This window comes from Micropterus salmoides, unplaced genomic scaffold (assembly GCF_014851395.1).
Source record: "Micropterus salmoides isolate LMB-PRFRI ecotype aquatic unplaced genomic scaffold, ASM1485139v1 Ms_hic_scaffold_14, whole genome shotgun sequence".
NCBI lineage: Eukaryota > Metazoa > Chordata > Actinopteri > Centrarchiformes > Centrarchidae > Micropterus > Micropterus salmoides.
The window spans coordinates 18,790,596-18,816,798 of NW_024040485.1; the positions used below are offsets into that span (position 1 = coordinate 18,790,596).

At 39.7% G+C, this 26,203-nt stretch overlaps 4 protein-coding genes across 4 annotated transcripts; 1 reads left to right on the top strand and 3 right to left on the bottom strand.

The window, feature by feature from the left end:
- Nucleotides 1-125: 125 nt before the first annotated feature.
- capn10 (calpain 10) lies at nucleotides 126-10,142 on the bottom strand. Its single transcript, XM_038719258.1, has 13 exons — nucleotides 9,821-10,142; nucleotides 9,008-9,255; nucleotides 8,414-8,545; nucleotides 8,085-8,281; nucleotides 7,676-7,905; nucleotides 7,448-7,589; nucleotides 6,927-7,093; nucleotides 4,326-4,582; nucleotides 4,037-4,239; nucleotides 3,168-3,423; nucleotides 2,508-2,701; nucleotides 2,357-2,402; nucleotides 126-1,439 (listed from the first exon to the last, which is right to left on the bottom strand). Exons 2-13 carry the CDS (start codon nucleotides 9,149-9,151, stop codon nucleotides 1,410-1,412), a joined length of 1,998 nt encoding a protein of 665 aa, XP_038575186.1. The 5' UTR covers nucleotides 9,152-9,255; nucleotides 9,821-10,142; the 3' UTR covers nucleotides 126-1,409.
- A 1,889-nt stretch (nucleotides 10,143-12,031) lies between these two features.
- On the bottom strand, nucleotides 12,032-12,968 carry LOC119902879 (C-C motif chemokine 20-like). The gene is made up of 4 exons (XM_038719259.1): nucleotides 12,758-12,968; nucleotides 12,459-12,570; nucleotides 12,279-12,359; nucleotides 12,032-12,169 (listed from the first exon to the last, which is right to left on the bottom strand). The coding sequence occupies exons 1-4, from the start codon at nucleotides 12,819-12,821 to the stop codon at nucleotides 12,160-12,162; spliced, it is 267 nt and encodes an 88-aa protein (XP_038575187.1). The 5' UTR covers nucleotides 12,822-12,968; the 3' UTR covers nucleotides 12,032-12,159.
- An 8,692-nt stretch (nucleotides 12,969-21,660) lies between these two features.
- Nucleotides 21,661-22,491, bottom strand: LOC119902880 (C-C motif chemokine 20-like). Its single transcript, XM_038719260.1, has 4 exons — nucleotides 22,312-22,491; nucleotides 22,015-22,126; nucleotides 21,838-21,918; nucleotides 21,661-21,728 (listed from the first exon to the last, which is right to left on the bottom strand). Exons 1-4 carry the CDS (start codon nucleotides 22,373-22,375, stop codon nucleotides 21,719-21,721), a joined length of 267 nt encoding a protein of 88 aa, XP_038575188.1. The 5' UTR covers nucleotides 22,376-22,491; the 3' UTR covers nucleotides 21,661-21,718.
- Nucleotides 22,492-25,074: 2,583 nt separating this feature from the next.
- ccl20a.3 (chemokine (C-C motif) ligand 20a, duplicate 3) lies at nucleotides 25,075-26,203 on the top strand. Its single transcript, XM_038719261.1, has 4 exons — nucleotides 25,075-25,259; nucleotides 25,453-25,561; nucleotides 25,684-25,758; nucleotides 25,890-26,203. The coding sequence occupies exons 1-4, from the start codon at nucleotides 25,184-25,186 to the stop codon at nucleotides 25,936-25,938; spliced, it is 309 nt and encodes a 102-aa protein (XP_038575189.1). The 5' UTR covers nucleotides 25,075-25,183; the 3' UTR covers nucleotides 25,939-26,203.

Here is a 26,203-nt window from a genome sequence, read left to right on the forward strand (position 1 = left end):
GCTCTTCGTGGAGATGAGCTTGAGTGCTCAGGCACAGCTTTCTTCCCTTACCAAACATATTCATTTACACTCACTGGCAACATGCATGATTGAAACATTTAAAAAAAAAAAACGAAGCCACATCATTAGTTATGTTTCACATTTTATTTGTCACAAACCAAACATAATAAATACACAGCGCAGTACCACTCAATCAGTTAAATATAGCTTTGTTAAAGTCTCTTTCAACAGTGGCTCTAATGAATCTTAAACCCTGTGACTTCAACACGCAGACGCAGGTGCGAGCAGGCAGACACACACACACACACACACACACACACACACACACACACACACACACACACACACACACACACACGACCTCACATTCACAGCCTCAACACAAAAAGGACTGGCAACTTCTTCATGTGAATCGGTTTCTTCTGATGTGCCGCATCCTTCGTTTCAATCTTCCATCCATCCACTTGTCATCTGTTCTTGCGGCAACTTCAAACCGCGGCTCTGTTCAGGTCCAAGCAGAGCTATGGACCGAGTCTGGGGGGACAAAAAGGGAGTGGGGGGGGGATGGAGTCAGGAGCATAAGCCCCTTTTCCACTGAATGGAACCAGCTCAACTCGCCTCGACTCTATTCTCCTTTTTTGGTTTTCCATCAGGGAAAAGTTGTACTTGTACCTGTTCCCTGGTACTTTTTTTCGTATGACCTCCGTCAAGGTTCCAAGCGAGCTAAGGCGATACTAAATGTGACGTGAAAACACAGCAGACTACTGATTGGTCAGAGAGAATCACCACTTTAAGTGGGCTTTTTTAGGTCCAGCCTGACTTTAGTGTTAGTCTGGATCTGGTGAGCAGGTTTGGGGATGATGGACTGACTGGGTCTGTGGCTACAGACTAGGTAAGAAGCAGAGTGTCTGCGGGTGAGGGATGGGAGGAAGGCTCTGGCATGGTATGGCACGGTATGGTGTGGTGTGGTTTGGTTGGCTCTGCTGTCGGGACACCATCCCCTCGCCCCCTGTGCCTCTTTGAGGACCTTCATGAGAGGGCCCTTTGTTCTGAGCCGGCAGGCGCACCAGTGAGTGAATGAGCAAGAGCCACGGCGGCCCTCTTCAATGGTGGCTGTTTGTTTACACCAGCCAGTCCCGTCATACTTCATTAGCAGCCCAGCCCACCGACAACCTCTGATGTCCTAATCGCCGATGAGTGTGTGGCTGCCCATCAGCCCAGAGCCTCAGCGGTTCGGGATAAAGGGCTAAATCTGCCTGCCTGCCTTTTCAGCCACTGGTGGGATACATCCATGCACACACATATAGCCTCCATGGTGAGGGTGGATGAGAGAACTGATTCTTTTTTCATGGGCCAAGAGGCACGGGAAGGTGAGCCGACATCAGTGGAGCAGCTGCCGTCCCAGAGAACTAGCTTTGCATCACAGAGATGTGAGAGATCTGCCACCCAGAAAGACACAAAAGCAAGACAGAGCGATTATTCAGTACTGCCATCTCCTGATTACAATCACAGACTTAAAGATATATGTTTAAGGTGGGCATAAAGGATGTTTTTGCCCTGAATTGCCCTTGAGGCAGGACCTTCCAAAATAACATAACCACTGGGACGTGTTGAGATTTGTTGAAGGTGAAACCACAATGTAACATTAACACTGTTCTCTTCACTGTAGATTCTGTTTTGGATTAATGGATTAAAACTTTAGTCTATAAAATATCATAAAATAGTTATGAATGCCAACCACAGTTCCCCAAACTTCAAAGTGACATCTTCGCTTTGACAAAGACATTCCATTTACACCGATATAAAGCAGAAACCAGGAAGGAAATCCCCGAATTTGAGAAGCTGAAACCAGCAAATAGTAAACATGTTTGCTTGATGAATGACTTAAACAGTTAATATTTTTTTTAAACGACTGGCAAATAATTTTCTGTAGATTAACTACTAAATTGATCAACTACACTACTCATTTCAGTACTACATATGCTTTTTTGTTGGTTGTATGTTATTATAATGTTTTTACCATAGATTGTATATAAGAAAGTTTTTTACATTTATCTAAAAATTTCTAATAAAAATTTTAGTTTTTTAACTGTACAAGCAGTTTTCAATTTTAACCCAGGCTTTAAATCCTGTCCTTATTTTTGTGAAGGTATTTGTGACTGCGACATGTTTTTTGATGTTAATGTTTCACTTGCTTGGTCTCACTGGATAACTGATACAGCTTAATGCTTACTGTAGAGTATATACAGGTTTTATTTTTGCACATTCTGTAAAGCACCTTGATGAAGGCCCTGTGTCATAGGTGAAATAAAGACAATTTGTCAGCTAGTGTTGCAGAGTTGTCCAATTATCTAACCTCCTGAATGGCCCGTCCAAGCCTCTCCTGGCTTTTCACCACTTTCCTGAAAGAAGACACATCCATTATTATTTCTGACAATGATATAATAACGACACTACAGAGTACTCACGTTCTGATTACAAGATTAAGACAAAGGAACAGAGCCAACCTGTGTATTCTGCGAGCCAGGCTGAGGGTGAAGCTTGCTGAGCAGTCAGGCTGATATGTGGACGGCACTATGGTGTAAGCTCCGGGAGAAAGACAGCAGGCCAGACTGACATCCTGGGTGTAGCAGTGAGGGACACAACTGGCCACAGGATCCTCGTCCCTGGGTAATGTCTGTTCAGATTTGCCTTCTTGGAACTGGATACATAGTGAGGATCAAATAATTAGTTATTTTATCATAATATAGAGTATATTAAGTGTTTGCACGGTCAGCATAATTTAAAATAACTAACTGGCAGTTTTAGAGATTCACTCTAAGCCACATATTTTAGAACTTTCTGATTGTATTATAATCAGTTTTAACACTGATGTTTTCAAAACGATTGATTGATTAATGTGCACATTCCTCTATAAACAAACATGTTTTTTCCCTTAGAAGAGGCTATCTGTTTCTCTACAGTATGAAAAACATCCTCACAGATGAAGATAAAAGATAAAGTTTTAAGCTACGTCATACACCTTAAAGATGAAATGTTGAAACTGACAAAATCAACTAATTACATTATTTGTACAGATTGCATTGTAAATGACCAAGAATAATGTCAACATGGATCAATGGCCCATACCTCTGAATGACAGTATTCTCCCTTAATGTTTGACTGACCTTATAAATGTGGAAGCCAATAGGGTGCAGATCAGTGTCAGGGCGGCTCTGGTGCAAGGTAATCTTGACATTAACTCCCGATGACACTGCTGACTCATCACACACTGTAAAAGGGAAGCACGGGTTCTGCCAGTGAGACAGGAAGTTCCTGCTTCCTCCAGCCGTCCTTCCTTCCATCCACGAGCCCCGGAAGTAAGTGGTCTCCCACTCTCCATCTGTTGTTAATGGCAGTGACGGTGCTGGGCTTTTCATGGCACTGAGTGGGAAACCAACATTCTTATGTCATCAATAATTAAATCATGAACAAAACACATTATTATAATCCCAACAAATCAAACATGGAAGTAGGAAAATCCATCTTTTGTTAAATAAATATACAAATAAATGTGTGGGGTAGCTGATTCTTTAGTTGATTCTTTTAAACAGTTTTTCAAATTTATGGAAAATCATGACACTAAGTAAGTGCGCAAATTTCTAAATCATCATGCACAAATTTATACAACATGGAATTAAACAATATTGTTGACATTTTAACATAAGTATAAGGGATCTCAAGGTATTGCAATTTTCTTTAATTGGCAAAACAAATAATGCAGTTTTGGAAGGAGACATTGTGTTACTTTTCACTTGATGTGTTTAATGTGTTGAATGTAACCTATTGTTTAACATTATGTTTTGTTCATTTGTGCATCAGATTTTATTGATTTGAGGCACAAGTCTCTAGAAGTATCTGAACTCTTGGATCTTTAAGTTCAAATTCTATTATAAAACAGGAACATAGCCTGGATGTGCTTTATGTTTCCAGAAGCACTTTTACATAGCTATGATGAGTTGTTGTTTCCTTTCTCCTCCCATTAACTGGTCGTTACCTGAGGGATGTGGAAGACGAAGAAAAGACCCTGATGAGAAAGCGGGTCTCAGCTCCTGGCTGGTAGGTGCTGGGGATCACCAGGTAGTATCCGGGTTCTAGCTGTCTGTGGAGGACCACCTCTCTCTCATAGGCATGGCAGTGAGTAGAAGCACAAGTAGGTTTGTTCAACATCTGGCTGAGATTAAAACGCTTCTTCTCCACCTAGTGAAAGAAAAACACAAGAAACATGATGCAAATACACAAACATAAGCATTAGCATTTTCTCCCCTATAAGTCAAGGCACAAACCTTCCACATGTGTAGAGCGATAGCCTGGTAGTGCTGGTGTGCTGTGTTCTTTCTTTCCTCGAGTGCCGTTTGTGCGTACTTCTCCGTGTTTCTCCATTTTCTATGCTGCTGCAGGGATATCAGCACCTCTCCTCTCTCACACACTTTGAGCCAGAACTTAGGGTTGCTGCCGTAGCTGCTGCTATTTCGGCTGCCACCGGCGGAGTGGCCTTTTGTCCATCGGCCAGCCAGCTGATGGCTGTGTGTCAGCAGATTTCCTGTCGGAGAGGAAACTTGTCAGGGTTAAAAATCACAAAAAGAAAACATTATTGTCATTGCACCAATAGTATAAAGAGATTTACTGTGCAACTCCTAAAACTAAAGAAACACTGTACATGCATGCGCACACACTCATTCTCAGTCATGATTTAAAAAAAAGCTACTGTACTGTCCTCTGTCGCTGTATAAAAAGAGCGCCAATGAGGTCACAGTCAGTGACTGTAAGTTTAAAACATTCGTTTGAAAAATAAGGGAATCACCAGTAGGGCTGGGCAATAAAACAATAATGATAATTATCGCAATATAATTTTCCTCAATAACAATATAATAAATGTTTAATATATCGTCAATAAATATTTGGTTTAATTCATTTCAATCACGAACAAATTAGCACTTAATTTTTCTATTAAAGGTGGTATTATGCTTTTTGGCTTTTTCCCTCTCCTTTACTGAGTTATATATCTTTTTTGTGCATGTAACAGGTTTGCAAAGTGAAAAAGCCAAAAGTCCAGCCCAAAGGAAGTTCCCATCTCCCACAGAAAGCTCTGCTCTGAACCGCTTGAAAACAGCTCGTTTGTAGTTCAGCCCTTCACTTCCTTTACTTGTGACGTCACAATGAAAACGCGTCATAAAGCTTGCCAAGCGGCTAGCGGGGTCAGGGACGCCCTCAAACCAAGCTAGTCTGAGTGGAGGCCCTTTGGCTCGACTCGCCTTCGTTTGTTTTTCCATTGTAGAAATGTTTTACCTGTACCTGCTTCCAGGTACTTTTTTTCGTATCACCTCATCTCCATCGAGGTTCCAAGCGAGCGAGTGATACTAAAATGTAACGTGAAAACACAACAGACTGCTGATTGGTCAGAGAGAATATTCACTATTCACTGCATCATCATTGCACCAGACAGAGGCCAGCAACAGAAAGTTTTATGTTTTACAGTTTTCGTATGTAATTTCATCACTAAATCCACTTCTGAGGAGTTTTGAGGAGCCGCCCGCTCACAGAGCCCTCTGCTCCCGCCGTCACACAGACCACTGCAGCAACAATGGCAACAGCTGGAAGGTTTTCATATCGCTTATCTGTCTTTACATTCTGAGTAATGTTCAAACGTTTTAACTTAAAAAAGAGAAAGCTGTGTGGATCGCTGATGTGTGTGTCGCAGTGAACATTACGTCACGGCAGTTGTGTGTGGTGTCACTAAGACGACAAGCTACATACTATCTCTGGGTACTATCTGCAATGGAAAACATAGCAGGGCCAAGTAGAGTCGAGTCTATTGATTTGCGCTAATGTAGCATTTTTCGGCAAGGCAGCATAGATCGTCAGAACACCGGCAACAGTTCAATGTTTAGTCCTAAAATACGATGCAACTCCGACTCTGTTTGGGCCTGGAAATTCACAATCACAACCTGTAAGTATGCTTTATTGGTTGTGAATTATATTTAAAATAAACACGGCAATGTAACTTTACAGACTGTTCAAGTGCGGAGTTGTTGTAAACGTTGTCTAACACAGCTAAAGTTATAGCTATAACATTACACCCGATCTGAAAGCTACTGAGCAAACGTTCAAACTGTTGGGCCAATTTTTATGTAAAATTGAGTTGAAATATGGTGATTTTTGTAGTTTATGGTAAGATGTGGAACAATGCTTTTGTGTGGTTGTGGACTTGAGTAACTTACACCATGTGCTAGGTTACGGTCGCATACTGAAGCGGCTTTGATTTGGATCACACTACCTTGTTTCTTACGACCTGCCCTTCTCTGCTTCTGATTGGCTAGTAGTCCTTACCTGGGAACTGCGCATGTGCAACTCCCAACAAAGATTTTGTACAAGTAAGATGCATCACTCTGTAGCTCAAGAGCGGAGCGTACAACGCATAGGGTGAAAAGAGGAGCTGCAGCAATGTGCAGTATGACAAAAATATGGTGTTTTTTGAAAATTAAACTATGTAAACCTGTTCTGGTACAACCCCTAAATAGGATTTTGAACCTGAAAATTAGCATAATACCACCTCTTTAAAATATTTATTTTGTTGAGGAAAGTGGGACTGAAAAAGATTTACTAATCATATTTGTTGAAAAACATTTTATCATAATAGTTTTGATTGTTTTACCTCAGATATGTGAAGTGACCAATTGTTTGGCATCAAGTGTTCTGACCATAAAGAAAAGTTTAACCAAATAATTAACAATCTGGTTTCTTAAATTTTTACTCAGGCAAAAATCAGCCTTTAAACTTGAAAGAAATAATGATTTGATATATATCGTGATAATTATCAATATCGAATGATATAAAATGTTTTTATCGTGATAACATTTTTGGCCATGTGGCCCAGCCCTAATCACCAGTATAGATGCTCTTTAGGTGCCCCTCATCACTGATGGGGTAGCCCACTGTGACATCATCAAACTGGGACAGGAATTCAGTCTCATCCAACCAGAACTCGCCCTCGGCCACCCTGGCTTGTAGATCCAAAGCAGAAACAGGATCGACAGAGCTCCAACCAGCTCCACTGCAGAAAAAGAGGTAGATTGAGTGAATCCCCAGCCAGCACTAACTAAAACATGTCCACACACTCTGGTAAAGTCTGCAAGGTGCTTTAGTGCTCTACAGACTTCCAGAGAGACCACATAAAATTACACTGTCACGGTACTGGTCATATCCATGGCAACTACTGAGGTCTGAAGACCTGTCTCATAAAACATTTTATTCCACTGAGGCACAGCAGCCTTTCAGGCTTGATATGATTATGGTTAGCACTTCAGTCCAGAAGTCAGCAGGGTGGACATTTGGATTCCGCAAAACTCCTTTTTGCGGTCACTCACATCTCTAATGGAGACTCACATAAGGTGACATGCATGCCTACTTTCCTATCCAGGCCCCTCCCCAGCAGCATCTTCCCCAGGGGTTTCGGATCCTGAGCAGCAGTACTTCACTCCCTGACACCGTCTTCACATTCAACCACTCCATGACAGTCATGGCATGGTACTGACCCAGTTCGCTGGCACCTACAACAGGCAGGTCATCAGATGTGATACAGGATCAAAACCATTTGCATCGGCAAGAATGCTCTTTTTTCCCCCTTTTTTTTTACCTCCGGGGCTGCTGTGAGTGGAGCAGCTTATCGCACACTGGTCTTTCACTGGATACAGAAGGTTCAGGTCCAGCTTTCGCCTCCTGACCTGGTCGCTATCCTGTTCTTGTCTCTGCTCCTCCTCTGACCCACCGTCTTCCAAGTTCCAGCGCTCCGCCAGGCCCCCGGTCAAATCCACCAAGGCCTCGGCCACCTGCCCTGCCCATAGTCGCTCATATGAGCCATGTAGCCTAGAAGAGGATACAAGGAACAAGAAATTGGATTTCCAAACTTCACTAAAAATGTTGTTTGGAATGCATTACAAGATAAGCAAAAAAATTCAAAAAGCACCACCAGGAAAATCTAATCTATATCAAAGTTCAAAGGTTAAACAGTGAGACCAGACAGGGAATTTCCACAGGTTACTTACTTAGCATAGGCCTTCTCCAACAGGGCCACCCAAAAGGCAGTGGGGGAGTGGCAGCGTGAGAAGCAGAGAGTGGAATTGATACAGGGCAGACGGTCATCGATGGTGACCTCTGTCCAGTGTCCCTGCTGCCAGAAACAAAACTGGAAGGAGCCCCTGTACCTGCTGTCACCCCACTGGGGCTGGTCTGGAGGCAGCACCTACAGAGAGTCATGGACTAAGTCAGTGCAGCGGTGCCGGACATGCAGTAGATATTGACAGGAACTTAGTCTAACCACCGGCCCATAATTCAGTTGTCCAGAGTGTGTTCAAAACCAGAGCTGCTACATTACCTTGTTGAGTAGATGTTTGTTCTTTAGCAAGACGGTGCAGGCACAGAGAAACCAGCAGTCTCCTAATAAGCCTTGCTTTGCGTGACCCAGGTTGATGTTGTCAGGGAAGAAAGCTGGCGACTGGCAGATCTCCTGGAGTTGTAAAATATACATTAAGGAGGATTGAGACACTTAAAGACGACTCACAATAACACTGGGATTTGAGTTTTGGGGTGCAAAAGAAATAAGGTGCAGAAATGTCTTATTCTAACATGGTGGTCACTATATTGTTTTATCACACTATAATTTTGTCGGCTTGTAAGATGATAGACATAGAAATAAAATAAAAACATACAAAAAATATTATATTTGGTCTTTTATTACATATATTTGCTTTTTGTAAAATACAGAACAATAACTTTGGACCTGTAGGCACTTTCGTTATCAGATCAACCACCTGATAGGGGAAATTCTTCAACAGGTCAACCAGTGAGAGGTGATGCCAAAAATTCACGAGCTTATCAACAGCATTTATAAACTTTTACCTCATGACAAAACAAATGTACAAGGAAGTCACCGGGGCATTTCCCATTTACCCTTGACAGAAAGCCTGACCTGTGGGCGTCGCCAAGTGACGTCTCCCTTCAGCCTGCCGATGGGCGTGGAGCTGTCAGACAACAGGGACGTGTCGTCAGAGGGGAAGTCCGGGTCCTCAAACAGAGCCTGGCCTCCACCCTCTGCCCTGTACTCTTCTTTCATGGCTTCTGTTTCTTTTCAGCCTGGATTGTACCTGCGGGGTCAGTGCGTGAACCTCAGCCAGCTGTGACCATCCTCACTGCCTCCATTTCACACTTGTACTACACCTAAAAACCAAACCAAAGTTACATTTAAATAGTCATACAGTCACAGGTAACAACAGAAAGCTGCACCTTGCTGTAGCTGTAGGGAGGTGAATGTTTAACCCTGTTTATCTGTGACTACATAGTGTTTTTCTCTCTTTTCTTCTCATTTGTTTTGTGAATACTGAGGTAAGTGTGTTATTTGTATGTAACAAATCAAATAAAGTTCATTTTATGCGTATAGCCCAATACCACAAATCCCAAATCGCCTCAAGGGGCTTTAGATTAAACAATACAAATGTACTTTCCCTCATGAGTCCACAAATATCAGTAGAATATATTGTCACAATGGGTATACATGTTAACACTATTGTAGGTATGTAAGTAAAATTGTGTTTTCTGGAAAACATAACTGGTGGTTATTCGCCTTTAGTGAAAAGCCCCATTCATATGTTATTACTGTTAACACAGCCGTAATAACAGAGATATACAAAGGAAACGCTGATTGGATATGTCTCCAAACTAAAATGTAATATTAGAAACATTAGCAAGTAATGTTGTGGCTCTCTTCTACGTTCCTGTATCTTACCTTCCTCCTCTTATAAGCATCGTTCCCCTCGTAGCTTTTATGCTTCATAACAACACAACAGCTAACCGTTAGCTTCAGCTAGCTTGTAATGCACAGTTAGATGGAGGTTAGCATCTCCGTGTCGCTTCATCTTACCATGTTTTCAGAACTACCACCCCAATCACAATATGTCTTTTTTTTATCCAAAAGGATTAAAGATTTCGTTATGGCTAACAGTCACACCCCAAACCAGACATGACATCTTGTGAGTATGAAAACACGGCAAGTCTCTTCCGCTTGGACATCTAGCAGCTCATTCATGGAGTGAATCCTTCCTGTGCTGCTGAACACTCCCGCTACCTACTGTTCGTACCGTGAACTACACACCATGCTCACACATGTTAGTGACCAGCTAAAAGTAGCGCACTCTACTAATTTATGGTAATTTTAGAGAATGCAGTTTGTGGTGTTGTTGTGAATTGTATTGCATGATGATACTAAGTCATTTTGTCACATGAGGGTTGAGTCTAAATGTTCAAAATACAGTAAAACAGTTTCAACAAAAACTGAAACCTTCATGAAGGTGGAATTTATTGCAGACTGCAGTAGTACTGCATTTTGTTTTAGCTAGGTGGACAGGTGTCGTGCCAAGGTAGTTATCCCCGACAGAAACTTCGACTTCATGAAAGTGAATGAAAAATATACCATGTGGATTGTTTAATCTATCGTTTTAGAATTGTTTTATTAACGAGGTTTGTGTAGAGCAAGCTAGCACTTCTAAACGTTTGCACTCAATTGAGAATGTCTACACAAGACGAGCATTTAGTTTCACTCGTAAAGCAAACATTTATTTCGTGATAACGTTAGTCTGGCGATGTTATATAACTGACCATGTAGTCGATCACTTTGTCATCCATGTTACTGTTTAGAAGCTAGATTCAGACAGACTGTCACCTTTTTAAAGTAAGCTGCTCCTACAGACGCCATCGATACAGATGTTACAGTGTGAATTTTACGTTTTCTCTGCAGAGATACGCTTTTAATGCGCCGTTAACGGAAAGTAGGTGCCGGTGTCAGCTTGTCAAAGAGCGACGCAGGCTGCTTTCCAACACGACCACCAGTGCCATGGTGTGGCTCATTGGATTTCAGTTGTTTCAGTAGAACAATAAAGCCTTAAACTGAAAAGGTATTTGCCTGATTTTATAAATGTTTACATCTGCCCAGCTCATTCATATCTGTGATAACTGCGGTCTCTGTACCACAAAGGAGACCTGGCGTTCTTCTGCATAACTGCGCGCACACAGCCTGGCTGACAGCTCATTCGGTTAACAAAGCCTATTGCCGATTACAGACTGGTGAAGTTATGAAGGTATGAATGGAAAATGTAGCGAAAGTAAAAGTAGATTACTGGCCCAAAGAAAATACTGGAGTAAATAGTAAAAGTAGGCTACAGTTTTAAAAAAAGATCGTGAAAAGGTGTTTTTATTTTATTTATTTATTTTGCAGTCACTACCCACCCTGCAGCAGGCGTCCCCACTGCTGTCTTCAGGTACAAAAAGAACAGCACAAAAGAAACGTAATATTGAGGCACTTTGCTGCACCTGCCTCGAGCGAACTCTTTTTTTTCTCCCTTAACTTTTCAGCATTTGCGTTGTGTCGCATGTTTTTATAGGCCTACATGATTTTTGTCCGCGTTTCAACTGTTTAATCGTGTCTGATGCGGAGTGTGTGATTGATTGATTAACTAGTCACTCAAACCGCCTGGCTATGAGCCGAAAAAAGTGAGGGGGACTAAACATTGATTTCGAAATGTGGAGGGGACATGTCCCCCTTATGTATAATGGCTCCCACGCGTATGGGCAACTGAGAGTGCATTTAGTCAAATAGTGTTCATACTAGTATTCATAAGACTAATTTTACTTCCCCACTTTCCTTCCTTTATTAAGTTTTCCCTGTATCTATTAGTCCCTGCTTAATTTCTTCTGTTTTTCCTTCTTCTCTTTCCTCCTGTCTTCCTTCCTTTCCTTCTACAGATGATTGAAAAGCATTAAAATCTCCAAATTGGAAACACAAGGATCCTTGAGTACACTTTACTGGTAATACTTGTTTACTTCAGCAAACTTTTGAAGCTTGGCTGTACAGAAATTGTAATAAAATAATTCCTATAAAAGCTCCAGATCCAGTTAGTTATACAGATAAACACAGAAACAGCAACTTATTAATAAAAAAATTATTTATTGGCATTAAATTAATATATTTGAAGAAATACATTGAAAGTAATACAAAAATAGAGGATTCATTTATTTTAATATATTAAATTCATCTCGTGTGTCTTTAAGTTTCCTCAGGTGATCTGCTGCTCAAAGTTTTCTATTTAGAAAGAGAACAAAGAAAATATTAAATTGATTCAAATACGATTGTTGCATTGTGACTCAATATTGATGCCTGTTCTGTGTTTAGCAAAGAGAAATTAACTTACTGTGGTACAGAGTTCATGGCTTTTTGCACCCACTTTGTGTCAGGATTGGCACAGAGAAGTCTATTTCTCACTGTCTTGAAACTGTATTAAGACAAAGGAAGACGTTAAAACAATACTACAACAGCAGAGCTGACATTTCTCTTCTTTTTTTCCCAGATCCATTGATTTGTATTTTCTTACATTACGGCCTTGATGTTGCAGGCTTCTGTGACCTCCTGGATTCTGTAGTATTTCAGCACTTTCACTGGGATTGGATGGTCTTGGTACTGTGTGCAGCAAAGCCTCATGGGACCTTTAAACAGGAGACATTACAAACATGTCAATAAAAATCAAGAGGCCAAGTTACATATTCAAGGAGACACTTTAATGTGAAAACAGTTCTGTAATTAAAGAAATACAGACAACAACTTGCGTGTTCTCCTAAACCAATAATATTTGAGAGATGCTGTACAGTAAATATCTGCTGAAGCCATACTTACTGCTTTCACCCAGCGCCACCAGCAGCACCAGTATTACGGAGACACACACAGTAAGCTTTGCCATCCTCACACAGCTTCTCCTCAGCAGTAAATCAGTTTTCTGATCTGGACTCTCAAAAGGGATGAATTGATAAAGTTTATCTGGCTGTGAAGTTTAAATACTCTGGTTAATCTCCCACTACAGACCAACAAACTAGCTGGAAATACCAACGTTGCATATTTGGGTCAGGCGGGAAGTGTGACATACGGAGTACTTTTACCCACAATTGTTGTACAAAATCCCCTCCCGGGTTGGTACAGGGGAATCAAGACACACGCATGTGCCACTTACCTTTAAAAAAGATCCTGGAATGAGGTCATGCTGACGAAGAATACTATCAAACAGCAATTGTCCATTCCTTGAATGTAAACACTGTTAAACACAATGAATACTTTTCAAATACTATTAGTATTATTTATTCAACTTAATTTAATAAGCAGTGATGAAATGTACATTCACTCCAATACTGAACTTCCGTACACAATTGAGGTATTTGTACTTTACTTGACCACTTCAAATTTATGCTATTTAATCCTTCCACATTTCAGAGGGAAATATTGTATTGTTTTTTTAATCCACTTCATTTCTTTGAGAGATATAGCTTCTAGTTACTTCACACAAAACATCTGATCGGTTTATAAAATATGATGTATTTTAATAAATTAAACTACCTAACTGTATATAAATTGTTGAAAATTTGCAACAACTACACCAGCCATAACATTTGTAGAAAACTGGATTCAGGTGTGGCACTATTCCACCAACTACTAGACACACCCGTGCTTTACAACATTAAAATGCTGCTTTCACACTAACTAATCCGGCATGATAATATAATAATATAACACACAGTAATATAACACTGACAGGAGCTGTTTACCTGCATAATGAGCAATTTAATCTTTGATAACTATGCTGATAACACTTTTTAAAATAGTTTTGCTTTTATAACATTTTGCAGTTCTTTGACTTTTCGTATAGTATTTTTATGTTGTGGTATTGCTGCTTTTATTTAAGTACAATTTCTGAATACTTCTTACACCACTGTTAATAAGGTAGTCTCATTGTGAATGCATCTATTTTTCAAGAGAGACCTGAGAACAAGAAACAATACAATAGCGAGACAGCATCCCCGAACCATCCTTCACAACATAACATCCTGCTGACCTTGTTGTTGCATACATACAACATTATGAGACAATGTAGAAAAGACACTTTGTTTGTTAAGATGACCACATGCTGTTTGTCACTGTATAATTATACTGATTTTATAATTTGCCAATCGTTGCCACCAAGCAAAAATAGTGATAAATGAGAGTCAATTCAAACACGTTATAAGCACAAAACCTACAAAATAAATATTTTATTTTTTTTAATTTTATTATAATTATTTACTTTTCATTACAATGCAACACATTTCTTAAGGACCTCATTTTAAACCGTCACTGAGACAAAGACAAAGTCCTTGTTTCAGTCGTATTAACACCTTTTTCAATAGGAAGGTGTAAATAATAAAATCAGCGACGGTTGAACTCCATTTAACTCCTTCAGTGTCAATACTCCCATTCCAAAATGTACATTGAAAAACAAAAAAAACAGATTCATTTGACTAACTCAAACTGCTGAAGCCTCATACCAACTAGACTTGAAAAATGTGAACCTTTCCTTCATACCACCTCGGGTCAAAGTTGCCTCACTGTCCAGTTTATCTAATCAGGGCCACAAGTCTGATTTAAGACAAGAACTAAAAACTACAAAGGCATATATACAGTATATATGATGTCCTAAATACATTTTGGACAATGGGAAGAAATTTGGGTTCCTGCCCCCTTCTGAGGGTTAATGAAAAGTCATTATCATCAACACAGGAGATGATTTTTCTCACAGTTGAGTACAAGAGTCAATAGTTAAGTTGAGTTATAATGTTAGAATTATAATGTAGTTATAAAGTTGTGACTTAATATGAAAAGTGCACATTGCAGTGAAAAGTTATATGCTTCAAACATGGTGTGGTTTTGCTGTAAAGTTCATGATGAACAATTAAGAAAGACATTAACCATATTGACCTATTTCAGTCCTCCCCATATACTATTTCCCTTTCATACATGGTTATACATACATAGCAAAGGTTCCTCTGACCTAGAAAAGAAGCCCTGTACAACCTCAAAGCAACCTACTTGTTGCAGCCCACATGAAGTCAGTGTACCATTATCCTCTCTAAACTCGAGTCCAACCTGATTTTGAATCATTCATTTTGATTAAACATATTCTGTTGTTAACAGTATTATGTGCATAGTGAGAGTCACAGAGAGAACCACTGCACCTTTGTATATTCCCACGTTGTTACTTCTTCTTCTTCTTTCTCTCACAGGTGAATGACCTTGCCACTAGTGTGTGTGTGTCCCCTTCTTCCCCTTGTTCTTTAACTGAGGAAGTGAAGGGAGTTTTCTGTAGTGGTGTAATACTTCTGCAGATTTAATCTTTTCCATGTGGAAATCTCCACTTTAAGGAGATATAATATATATATAATATATTTAATCTCTTTCTTTTTGATTGTTTGTCACAAGACATATTTCTCTCTATTTGCTTTTCTATTTCTTTTCTAGTATCTGATCAGATCATCTTTTCCCTTGTTTCACAGTTTATCATGGATTTAGTGCAAGGCTACTCAGACCCTGACCCTCACAGAGTTGTGTCCTATCAATGCCATCATGTGAGTATCCATAAAATGATGTTAATCTCCTCCCTCTTAAAGCATACACTGTTTATTCTTTATTTGGATCCCCATTAACTTCCCCAAAGGGGTTGGCTATCATCATACAATTTTTTTGTGGACATAGCACCAACAGATTACCAGTGCACACTGGACTTTTTTTTGTATAAATCTGTAATTTTCTTGCAACTACTATTGCTGAAACATATTACCAATGACGAAGTACAGTCATCTGAAGGTCTATGGAAGCCGATGTGTAGCGTGTATGTTCGTCACACCAAAGAATGTCTGGACCAGTAAACCGATTGGAAGCAGTGAGCTCTTATGCTTTGAGGCCTTTTGAAGCGTAGTCTGCAGGATTTTCTTCAGAGGTCAAGTATCTCCACTGACTGGGACTGGTACTTTCTTTGATGCGCTGAATGCGGTTCGCCAGAAATACATGAAAACGTCTAGCGTTGTTGACATATCCAAGGACGACCCTTGAGTCCGTCCAAAAGTATTCCTGGATACTTTCTATTTACAACTCCTTTCTGAGTAGGCCACGCAACAACAGCTGCTGACAGCTTAAGTCTTGGCACTGTAGTTACCTTTGTGGGGGCCACTCTTGCCTTGCCCATGACTAAAGAATTTGTCCTGATGCACTGATTGCTCTCAGGTAAGTACATTCTCCATACCCTGTGACACTTGCATCTGAGAAGTGATGGAGTTCATATCCTTGGATGTCTTTGAACCCTTGTGGTAGGTAAGTGTACTCTCATCCAATAAACTGATGGCTGGGATTGAAAGTCTCCATGGTCCCACCAGAGAAATCTCAAATAGTCTTGGTCTTCTGCTCTCACATGAAATTGATGGAACATGTGTTCAGTAACACACATTATTGCTACAGGATCTTTGCGAAACCGACAGAGAACACCTATCAAAGTATTTGTCAATTCTGGCCCGGTAAGCAGATGGTCATTCAATGACACGCCTTGAAACTTTGCAGAACAGTCGAACACGAATCGTATCTTTCCTGGTTTCTGTGCATGATACACCCCGTGTGGAGGGATGTACCATACAGGACTCTTGTCAACCTCGTCTTCTGGAACCTTCTCGGCATCTCCACGAGTTATTGTTTCACTCATGAAAGCTATGTAATCCCTATGGTATTGCTTGTCTTTCTCAAATCTCTTTCACACTTGAAATGGTTCACAAATTTCCCATTGTCTGGCAGACTTGGCCTGTCTTCCTTAAATGGCAAAGGCCTTTATTTTGATTCCTTCCTCCATTATTGATATGAAGTGCAGATCCTCTTGAGAGAAGTGAGCATCCTCTACAGTTCTTTCGTTAGCAGGCGACTGAAGAAAAGGTGTCACTTGTCTCACAATAATCCTGTGGCTGCTTTCAGTTGCATCTCCATAGTCAACACAGGGATTGACACAGCCAACTATGCTCCAATCAAGATTTGTTTTTTGAGCAAATGGCTCATTGTCTTTGCCTGACACAACTTCTCTATGTAGCAGGGCTTGAGAACAGTTGTAACCTATGAGCAGACCAATGTCACATTCGATTAAAGGAGCGATCTCTGCTCTAGGTGAGGTCATGCTCTTGCTGTTTTGGGAGTAGGAAGATGACTTAGGTTGGCAGGAATAAACTCCCTGGAGTAGGTCACTGGGAGAGATTTTCTTTCATGAGTAAAAACCCCTCACCCATAGCCCAGTTAACTTCTGACTTGGAATAACTGTACTTCTGGATGACAATGTAGACAGCTTTAATTGCACAGGCTCCTTCTGTGTGTTCAGAGTTTCTGCCTTCTCTTGCAAGACAAAGGTGGTGTCGCTTTGGTTATCCAAAAGTGCATATATACGAGAATTTCATTTTCTGGGTTACTCGCACTGAAATAACTGTAGATTTGTAGTTGGTGTTTCTGTCTTGCACCACTCTGTTAGATGTTGCTTCCTTTGATATTTCATTGGTTTGTTTAGACTCTGTCCTTTCTCTTTCCTTTGAGTGTTTCCCACTCTCCTTTCATTCGTCATCTTGTTGCTCTTTCTTTTTGTCCTCCTTGACACGGTCTTCTTGTAAACAGGTTGGGTGCTTCCTTTTACATGCATCGCAGACACTTCTCTTCACAGTTTTTTGAATGGTGTCCTTATTTCAAACAGCCAAAACACAATTTTTTCATTTGCACAAACTTGTTCTGCGACTGACTTGTCCATGAACTTTCGACATGTGTGAATGCCATGGTTTAACTTCTCACAAAAAACACACCCTTCACTGTCTTGGTTCTCTTCAGAGCTGACTACCAGCACTTTTGCCCCAACACTTCTAGTCTTTGGCATCTTCACCTTGTCACCATCACTAGACTTCAGAGCGTGAAGAGAAGTCACCGGATTACAAGCTATCTTAGCTTCCTTTGTAATAAACTCAACAAACTGACTGAAGCTAGGGAATGTCTTGGTTGCTTCTTCTATCTCAATGACCGTTCTGTTCCATCTGGCTGTTAACCAATCAGGAGGCTTGGTGAGCATTCTCTGATTTTCGTCACAGTCATTTAGGACTTTAAGGACTCTTAATCTGGGACATTGCTGCTTAACAGCCTCGAAGGAGGTCTGAGAACACTTAGTTCTATGCAGTCCTTAGGTCCAATCTTTGGCCATGAGGTTAGCTTAACCCTGAAGGCTTTAGCAATCACAACACATTACATTTAACTTATTTTAAATGTGTTACTGCTTGTAAACTTAATCACGCGATGCTCCAGAACTCCCTTTGCCACTTGCTTAGGTTATGGTGTATGCACAGTCTTATCTGATCGAAGATAGTCTTATCTGAAACTCATGTCCAGCAGGATTAGTTCTCACTGTAGCTGCCCTCCAGTTTAAATCATGAACATAAGGCGTTCCTTTGGTTTCAGGCATTTATTCGGACATTCATGTCGTCAAGCATGGCGTGAAAACTAAACAAAATGAAATACACACGATGTTGGGATTAAAGAGCAGTGGACCTTGAGACGATCCCCCCAGCCAGATCAACCAGAGGGGATGCTGGCCCAGCTTGGACTTATGGCTGCTCCTGACTAATGTCTGAAATGGTACTCAGGCTGGCCAAACAACCGGACATCAGAGACTCTTGTGCCTAGATCTTTACAGAGACTTGCCCCCTCAACATCTTGCATCAAGCACTCAGTTCTGAGCTGTCAGAGCACAAGACTCTGGCAAGATGAGAGGAGGATCAGACTCTGTGTTTATGTTGACGATTGATGCTTTGTCCTTCAAGTGGATGGACACTCTTACCAAATGTCAAACTTTTTATGTGAAGAAGAAAACCATATTGTCAACACTACCTTATTGCAGTTTACTGTTACTGTTGTTCTCAATGATGCAAATTCCAAAAATGCACTGCTGAATTACATATTTCCTGGGTGTATAGGCTACATGTAGCCTATTTATATAAATAACTGTATAGGCCTATACTATTTTTTATTTATTTGATATGCTACCCTATTCAAATATTAATTTAATTATCTGTTGTGTGTGTAGCATGGAGGGACAACAAACTTTCATTTTGTTGTACAACCTTATAATGATAAATGTTGTATAAATGATAATGTTAGTGACACACAAAACGAGGCTGATTCACCAGCACACATAACTACATATGCATTTTTAACAACATATGGCAAATAATTTATAAAAAAAATATAAGTGGCCTCAAGCAACTCCCTTGTGGAACACCAAAATATGTTAATTTTGCATCAGAAAAACTGCCATTGAGAAACACTTGATGTGTTCTGCCAAAGAGGAAAATTTTCATCCAAACAAGAGCTAAATGTGAAAAACCACAACATTTTAGCATCTCAGCATTAAGAATACTCTGGTCACTATCATCAAAAGCTGCAGTAAAATCCAAGAGCACAGCCCCAACCAGTTTCCCGTCATCCATGTATGTTAACCATTGATCAGTCATGTGTAATGCAGTGCTTGTAGAGTGCCCTGGTCTATAAGCATGCTGTGCTTAATTTTACTAAAATAATATTATATATATATATATTTGATTAAAACATATCCTTTCAAGTATCATGCTCAGAGAGAACTCTGGACTAAGAGGTTAACAATTTGAGCCAGTAAAACCTGCTTTTCCATCTTTGGATAAAAGTGTGATTTTAGACTCTTTCCATAGCTCCAAACAGGTCCCCCTGAGTAATCATTTAATAAAAATATGGAGCAAGTAATGTAACTAATTTGTCCATGACTTTTGTTACGGTCGCCGCTGGCTGCCTTAGAGTAATAGTTGTGTTCTGGAGTTCTCTGAATGGTATGCAAATTCCAGCTGTGAGTCCCTGTTGAGTATTAGTTCCTCTGGACCTGGGACCGCCCACTTCCTGGTTGCTGTTTGCTGGCGTCTGTGATTGGTGTGGTCGAAGATCCGACCGAACCTGCCAACAGGACTCGCCAATCAACACCAGCTGGCCTACAAATAGTTTGTGTCTCTGCAGCTCGAGGTGACTGTGAGCCATTGATCAGTTTGCCTCATTGTTGGTTGTGTACCACTGTTAATAGTGAATTTCTTGAGTGTTGGCATTTACCTGTTTCTGTCGGTTGCCTGCCTAAGCGGCTTCCGTCAGTTAGAACCCTTGTAAATCACATAGTGTGAGTGGCACTCCATTTGGAGCTGTCTTTGGACATACCTCCTTTTTGTTTCCTTTTTTTTCAGTACCTATATAGCCTCCTTTTGTTGTGTTTTCTTGAGACAAATCATTTAACATTTGACTTTAACCTAAATTCAGTTGTCCTAACGAGCTGGGTTGTAACACTTTTTTTCCAATCAATCGTCAATCATTTTCCTGATATACTACAGACCACTTTAAATCTTTAACATCCTTCCCAAATGAGTCAGCATAAAATCTTTTCCATGACCTGTGGTAAACAATCCTAACTCTGTACTTAGGCATTTTAGTCTTTCTAGTTAAAACAATCAAATTATGGTCACTGCATCCCACTACTTGTGAACACAGCTCATGTATGTCAGTGAAAATATAGTCAAGTATTAACACCGTCAGTGGTTGTAGAAATTCTTGCAGGTTGAGTCACAACCTGGGTCGTCTACAACAACGAACTAGAATATAGTATGGAAGGTGAACAGAACTCATTACTCATAATTTTTTCAATGTCAGTACTCATAATATCCTTCAATAGCACAACTGAAATGTGTTCCTGAACATAAAGTGCATCTTTGCCACCATACTTGTCCCTATCTCTTCTTCACTGCCCATATCCAAAACTGCCATCTCAGAGACATTGAAAGCAGTGTCCAGGTTTGTTTCGGACAGTGCCAAAACATGAATGTTGTCTAATAAGCAGACTCTGGCAATCTTTTTAACATTGTTCCTGAGGTTGCATATGTTTAGGTGAGCCAACACCAAACCATTCTTTGGTGGACTTAATAGCAAAGATCTAGTGTTATATTTGGACACATTTAACAAACAGCATAAAAGTTAAGAATAGGACAAAATCTTTTTATTATAGAAATATAATATAGGGCATGATGACCAGCTTATCGTACTTAAAATGATGATGATCAAGTTTTTCTTGCTGATGAGGTAACATGTCTTTGTATTCTCTCTGCCAGACCTAACCAGGAGAGTGCACTCACTGTGACCAGTGAATCATTAAAGGATTGCTTTAGCGGGTTTAGGAGGCATGGCCTGTGTTACCAAGATGTACCAGGAAGTGACATATGTTTGAGATTTTGATATCCAGTCAGGCCTGTATGTCAGAGGCCTAGTAGGCCCAGAAGTCCATTAATTGACGGCAACCACAAACTCAATACTTGATGTATAAACTGTCCACATTGTTAAAAGAAAATGCATATCAAAATCAACTTGACTCAGTGAAAGACTGTATTAAAGAGTTCCAAGCAGGTTTACACAGATTCTTGTTAGATTTACAAGCTAGTAATACTTGTTTACTTCAGCAAACCTTTGTAGCTTGGCTGTACAGAAATTGAAATAAAATCATTCCTACAAAAGCATCAGATCCAGTTAGTTATACAGATAAACAGAGAAACAGTACCTTATTAATAAAATATTCCATTTATTGGCACTAAATTAATATATTTGAAGAAATACATTGAAAGTAATACAAAAATAGAGGATTCATTTATTTTAATATATAAATTCATCTCATGTGTCTTTGAGCCTTTAAGTTGATTTCCTCAGGTGATCTGCTGCTCAAAGTTTTCTATTTAGAAAGAGAACAAAGAAAATATTAAATTGATTCAAATACGATTGTTGCATTGTGACTCAATATTGATGCCTGTTCTGTGTTTAGTAAAGAGAAATTAACTTACTGTGGTACAGAGTTCATGGCTTTTTGCACCCACTTTGTGTCAGGATTGGCACAGAGAAGTCTGTTTCTCACTGTCTTGAAACTGTATTAAGACAAAGGAAGACGTTAAAACAATACTACAACAGCAGAGCTGACATTTCTTTCTTTTTCCCAGATCCATTGATTTGTATTTTCTTACATTACGGCCTTGATGTTGCAGGCTTCTGTGACCTCCTGGATTCTGTAGTATTTCAGCACTTTCACTGGGATTGGATGGTCTTGGTACTGTGTGCAGCAAAGCCTCATGGGACCTTTGAACAGGAGACATTACAAACATGTCAATAAAAATCAAGAGGAAGTTACATATTCAAGGAGACACTTTAATGTGAAAACAGTTCTGTAATTAAAGAAATACAGACAACAACTTGCGTGTTCTCCTAAACCAATAATATTTGAGAGATGCTGTACAGTAAATATCTGCTGAAGCCATACTTACTGCTTTCACCCAGCGCCACCAGCAGCACCAGTATTACGGAGACACACACAGTAAGCTTTGCCATCCTCACACAGCTTCTCCTCAGCAGTGAATCAGTTTTCTGATCTGGACTCTCAAAAGGGATGAATTGATAAAGTTTATCTGGCTGTGAAGTTTAAATACTCTGGTTAATCTCCCACTACAGACCAAGGAACTAGCTGGAAATACCAACGTTGCATATTTGGGTCAGGCGGGAAGTGTACATTTACCCACAATTGTCGTACAAAATCCCCTCCCGGGTTGGTACAGAAGAATCAAGACACATGCATGTGCCACTTACCTTTAAAAAATATCTTGGAATGATGTCATGCTGACAAAGACCTGATCAGTTTATAAAATCTGATATATTTTCATAAATTACACCACTCAACTGTATCGAAAGTGGTTGAAATTTGCACATATCCACCAACCATAACATTTGTAGAAAACTCAATTAAGGTGTGCACAAATCAGCTACTAGATGCACCCGTGCTTTCCAATGTTAAAATGCCGCTTTCAGAGACATGCATCAGTGATACTAATATAATATACAATAAGACAACACCAACGTGAGCTGTTCACCTGTATAATGAGCACTTTTACCTTCACTTTACATAACTATGCTGATAATGCTTTTAAAAAATTGTTTTACTTTTTTTGAATGCAATGCTAGCATTTTTATGTTGTGGTATTGCTACTTTCCCTTAAGTACAATTTCTGAATACTTCTTACACCACTGTTAATAAGGTAGTCTCATTACGAATGGCATCTATTTTTCAAGAGAGAACTGAGAACCAGAAACAATACAATAGCGAGACAGCAACCCCAAACCATAATTCACAACATAACATCCTGCTGACCTTGTTGTTGCATACATACATTATGAGACAATGTAGAAAAGACACTTTGTTTGTTAAGACAGTTTGTTATTGTGTAATTACGCTAATTTTATAATTTCTCAATCACTGATACCAAGCAAAAGTAGTGACAAATGAGAGTCAGTTCAGCACATTTTGAATTATAGCACAAACTAAAAATTTTATACAGTCATTGAGACAAAGACAAAGTCCTTGTTTTGTCATTTTAAAAAGCTTTTTTCACAGAAAACATTTCGACATGTCACATTAAGAAGGTGTAAATATTAAAATCAGTGATGGCTGATCCTGGTGGCCATTTAAACCACTGTAGTGATAATCGGCTCACCACAAACCTCCTTATCTGAACTGGACCACCGCTCTGAGATCAGGAAAGCCACCCTGATCACAGATGATCTCACCCCCTCCACCACTCTTTCCATTAACTGCCATCAGGCAGACGATATAACGTTGCCCTGACCCAGAAATACAAGAAATCTTTCATACAGTTTGCAATAATCATTCTGAACAACAAAAAATAGATATTGTACAGCTGCTGTTTTTATGTAGGTTTAATCAATCTCTATATCACTCTATCTCTATCTATCTATCTATCTATCTATCTATCTATCTATTTATCTATCGTGCATGCTGATCAACTCTCTCACTATCGAACAGAACCATATTACTACTGACACCTTTTCCTACTATGACAAGTCAAAATGTCTGCTGTTAAAAAGGCCAATTACAGGTCTGACTCTTGTATATCAATCAGGGAAAGTTATGCTTGTAGCCATACTACCTTAAAAACCGTACAGTGAAAGCCAATCAACTCCTGTTTGTGAGCAAAGGGGCCTAAAGGACCTTGCACTATTTCACATGATAGATTTGTGCATTTCTGTATATTTCTTAGCTCTTCTCACTGCTTTGGAGTGGGCTGGGTTGTTAATTCTCTCACTTCTTTCTGTGAGTAGGTGTCACTTGGTGTCTTGTTCTCACAGAAACCTGGTTTCCTAAAATATCCCTTTCATTAAATGATAGGTTCACATTGTTGCAGTCAGTTTTAAAGCAATACTCCCATGTCCACTGAAAGACAAAAAAAGACAGATTCATTTGGCTAACTCAGACGGCTGAAGCCTCATATCAACTTCAGATGAATGAGTACTGTGGATTTTGGCCCCCATCGCTTACATTTGAGTCGCACTAGAAAGGGATCACTTCATGACTAGTGTGAACAGGAGAGACAATTACAGAGAGCATTGTTTTAATGTAAGATAGACTTGAAAAATGTGAAGCTTTCTTTTTTATCATATTGGAAAAATGTACTGTGCAGTTTATGTAATCAGGACCACAAGCCTGATTTACAACATGAACTAGACACTATATAGGCATACATACATTGTTTGTGTTGTGTCTAACTTATCTGGACAGCACCTTGAATCTACCTCTATGTCTGAAAAGTGCTTTTAAATAGAAATACCTTGCCTTAAAATGTTGTGACATAATATGAAAAGTGCACGTTGCAGGAAGTGAGTGAAAAGTTATGTACTTCAAACATGGTGTGGTTTTGCTGGAAAGTTCATGATGAACAATTAAGAAAGACATTAACCATATTGACCTATTTCAGTCCTCCCCATATACTATTTCCCTTTCATACATGATTATACATACATAGCAAAGGTTCCTCTGACCTAGAAAAGAAGCCCTGTACAACCTCAAAGCAACCTACTTGTTGCAGCCCACATCAAGTCAGTGTACCATTATCCTGATATACCTCCTCTCTTATCTTCCTTTGTTCTTTCGTTGGGGAGGTGAAGGGAGTTTTCTGTTGTGTTGCAACACTTTTGTGGGCAGATTTAATCTTTTCTGAGTGGAAGTTTCCAGTTTCACTGAAGGATATATAAGGCCACTGTCATCGACAGCTTGTCATCACAACCTCTCTAACTCCACCTGAGGACAAGTGAGACAACAGCTCAGCTCAGAGTCACACGGAGGAAGACATGGTGTCAATCAAAGCTACAGTGACGGTGATCACTCTCTTCACCTTTTGTCTGCTGTCTACAAGCACATCTGCGGGTAAGTACTGGGTTCACTCTCTTAAGTCTGCCTCCATCTCTTTCTTTTTGATTGATTGATTGATTGATTCTTTGATTTAAGTTTCATGCATCCACAATAATCAGACAGTGATGCACAGATGTATTACTCTCCCTTTGCTTTTCTTGTTTCTTTTCCTGTATCTAATCAGATCATATTTTCTCTTGTTTCACAGTTTATCATGGATGTTGTCGAAGTTACATGACAACCAAAATACCATTTCGGGCAATCAAGGGGTACTCAGTCCAGACCATTACAGAGCTTTGTCCCATCAATGCCATCATGTGAGTATCGATAAAATGATATTAATCTCCTCCTTCTCATCCAGAGAAAAAAATACAGATATAAGGCATAACGTTGGTGTCTATCATAAATGTAAATTTGGTTCTTTCCTTTGAACCTATAGTTTCCACACAAAGAAGGGTAAAGCCTGCACCAATCCTGCTTTGAACTGGGTGATGAACTATGTCGACCTTTTAAGGTAAGTTTTTTAGCAAGTGTTAGAAGGTAGAAATTGTGGAAAGTAACTAACACACATGATACTTCTACAGGCTGTGAAATGTATTCACAAGAGCGTAGCTGAAAGTATAAGTTTATCAATTCTCATTGCAGGAATAAAGCACAAATGGTTCACATCAAGACCTCGCAAGCGCAGATATAGAGTTGGTGCTGCAGAGATGGTGGAGCCCCGCTGCAGCAAGCAATTTTCTATCTCAGCTTTGCGTGTTTTCCAGTTTTATAACTCAGTGAACTCCTGTTTGAAGTTGCTTTAATAAAACTGCTGACAATTAAAACAAATGTCATTATGCAATACTGGTATCAGCTCAGTTGTAAGAGCATTATATAATACTGTTTTTATGTTTCTGTATATTTCTGTATTTGTACATGTTGTAATATAGAAAAATTAAAGTTTTGTTAAAAAATAA

Excerpts from the sequence above, each read along its gene's own strand:
- capn10 (XM_038719258.1), bottom strand. The coding sequence starts at position 9,151 with ATGAAAGAAGAGTACAGGGCAGAGGGTGGAGGCCAGGCTCTGTTTGAG. Across the intron at positions 7,094-7,447 it reads GGAGGGGCCTGGATAGGAAA|TGGAGCTGGTTGGAGCTCTG; the intron begins GTAGGCATGCAT and ends CTTTTTCTGCAG. Across the intron at positions 3,424-4,036 it reads TCGTCTTCCACATCCCTCAG|TGCCATGAAAAGCCCAGCAC; the intron begins GTAACGACCAGT and ends TTTCCCACTCAG.
- LOC119902879 (XM_038719259.1), bottom strand. The coding sequence starts at position 12,821 with ATGGCAAAGCTTACTGTGTGTGTCTCCGTAATACTGGTGCTGCTGGTG. Across the intron at positions 12,571-12,757 it reads GGTGGCGCTGGGTGAAAGCA|GTCCCATGAGGCTTTGCTGC; the intron begins GTAAGTATGGCT and ends TCCTGTTTAAAG. Across the intron at positions 12,360-12,458 it reads TGCAACATCAAGGCCGTAAT|TTTCAAGACAGTGAGAAATA; the intron begins GTAAGAAAATAC and ends GTCTTAATACAG.
- LOC119902880 (XM_038719260.1), bottom strand. The coding sequence starts at position 22,375 with ATGGCAAAGCTTACTGTGTGTGTCTCCGTAATACTGGTGCTGCTGGTG. Across the intron at positions 22,127-22,311 it reads GGTGGCGCTGGGTGAAAGCA|GTCCCATGAGGCTTTGCTGC; the intron begins GTAAGTATGGCT and ends TCCTGTTCAAAG. Across the intron at positions 21,919-22,014 it reads TGCAACATCAAGGCCGTAAT|TTTCAAGACAGTGAGAAACA; the intron begins GTAAGAAAATAC and ends GTCTTAATACAG.
- ccl20a.3 (XM_038719261.1), top strand. The coding sequence starts at position 25,184 with ATGGTGTCAATCAAAGCTACAGTGACGGTGATCACTCTCTTCACCTTT. Across the intron at positions 25,260-25,452 it reads GTCTACAAGCACATCTGCGG|TTTATCATGGATGTTGTCGA; the intron begins GTAAGTACTGGG and ends CTTGTTTCACAG. Across the intron at positions 25,562-25,683 it reads TGTCCCATCAATGCCATCAT|TTTCCACACAAAGAAGGGTA; the intron begins GTGAGTATCGAT and ends TTGAACCTATAG.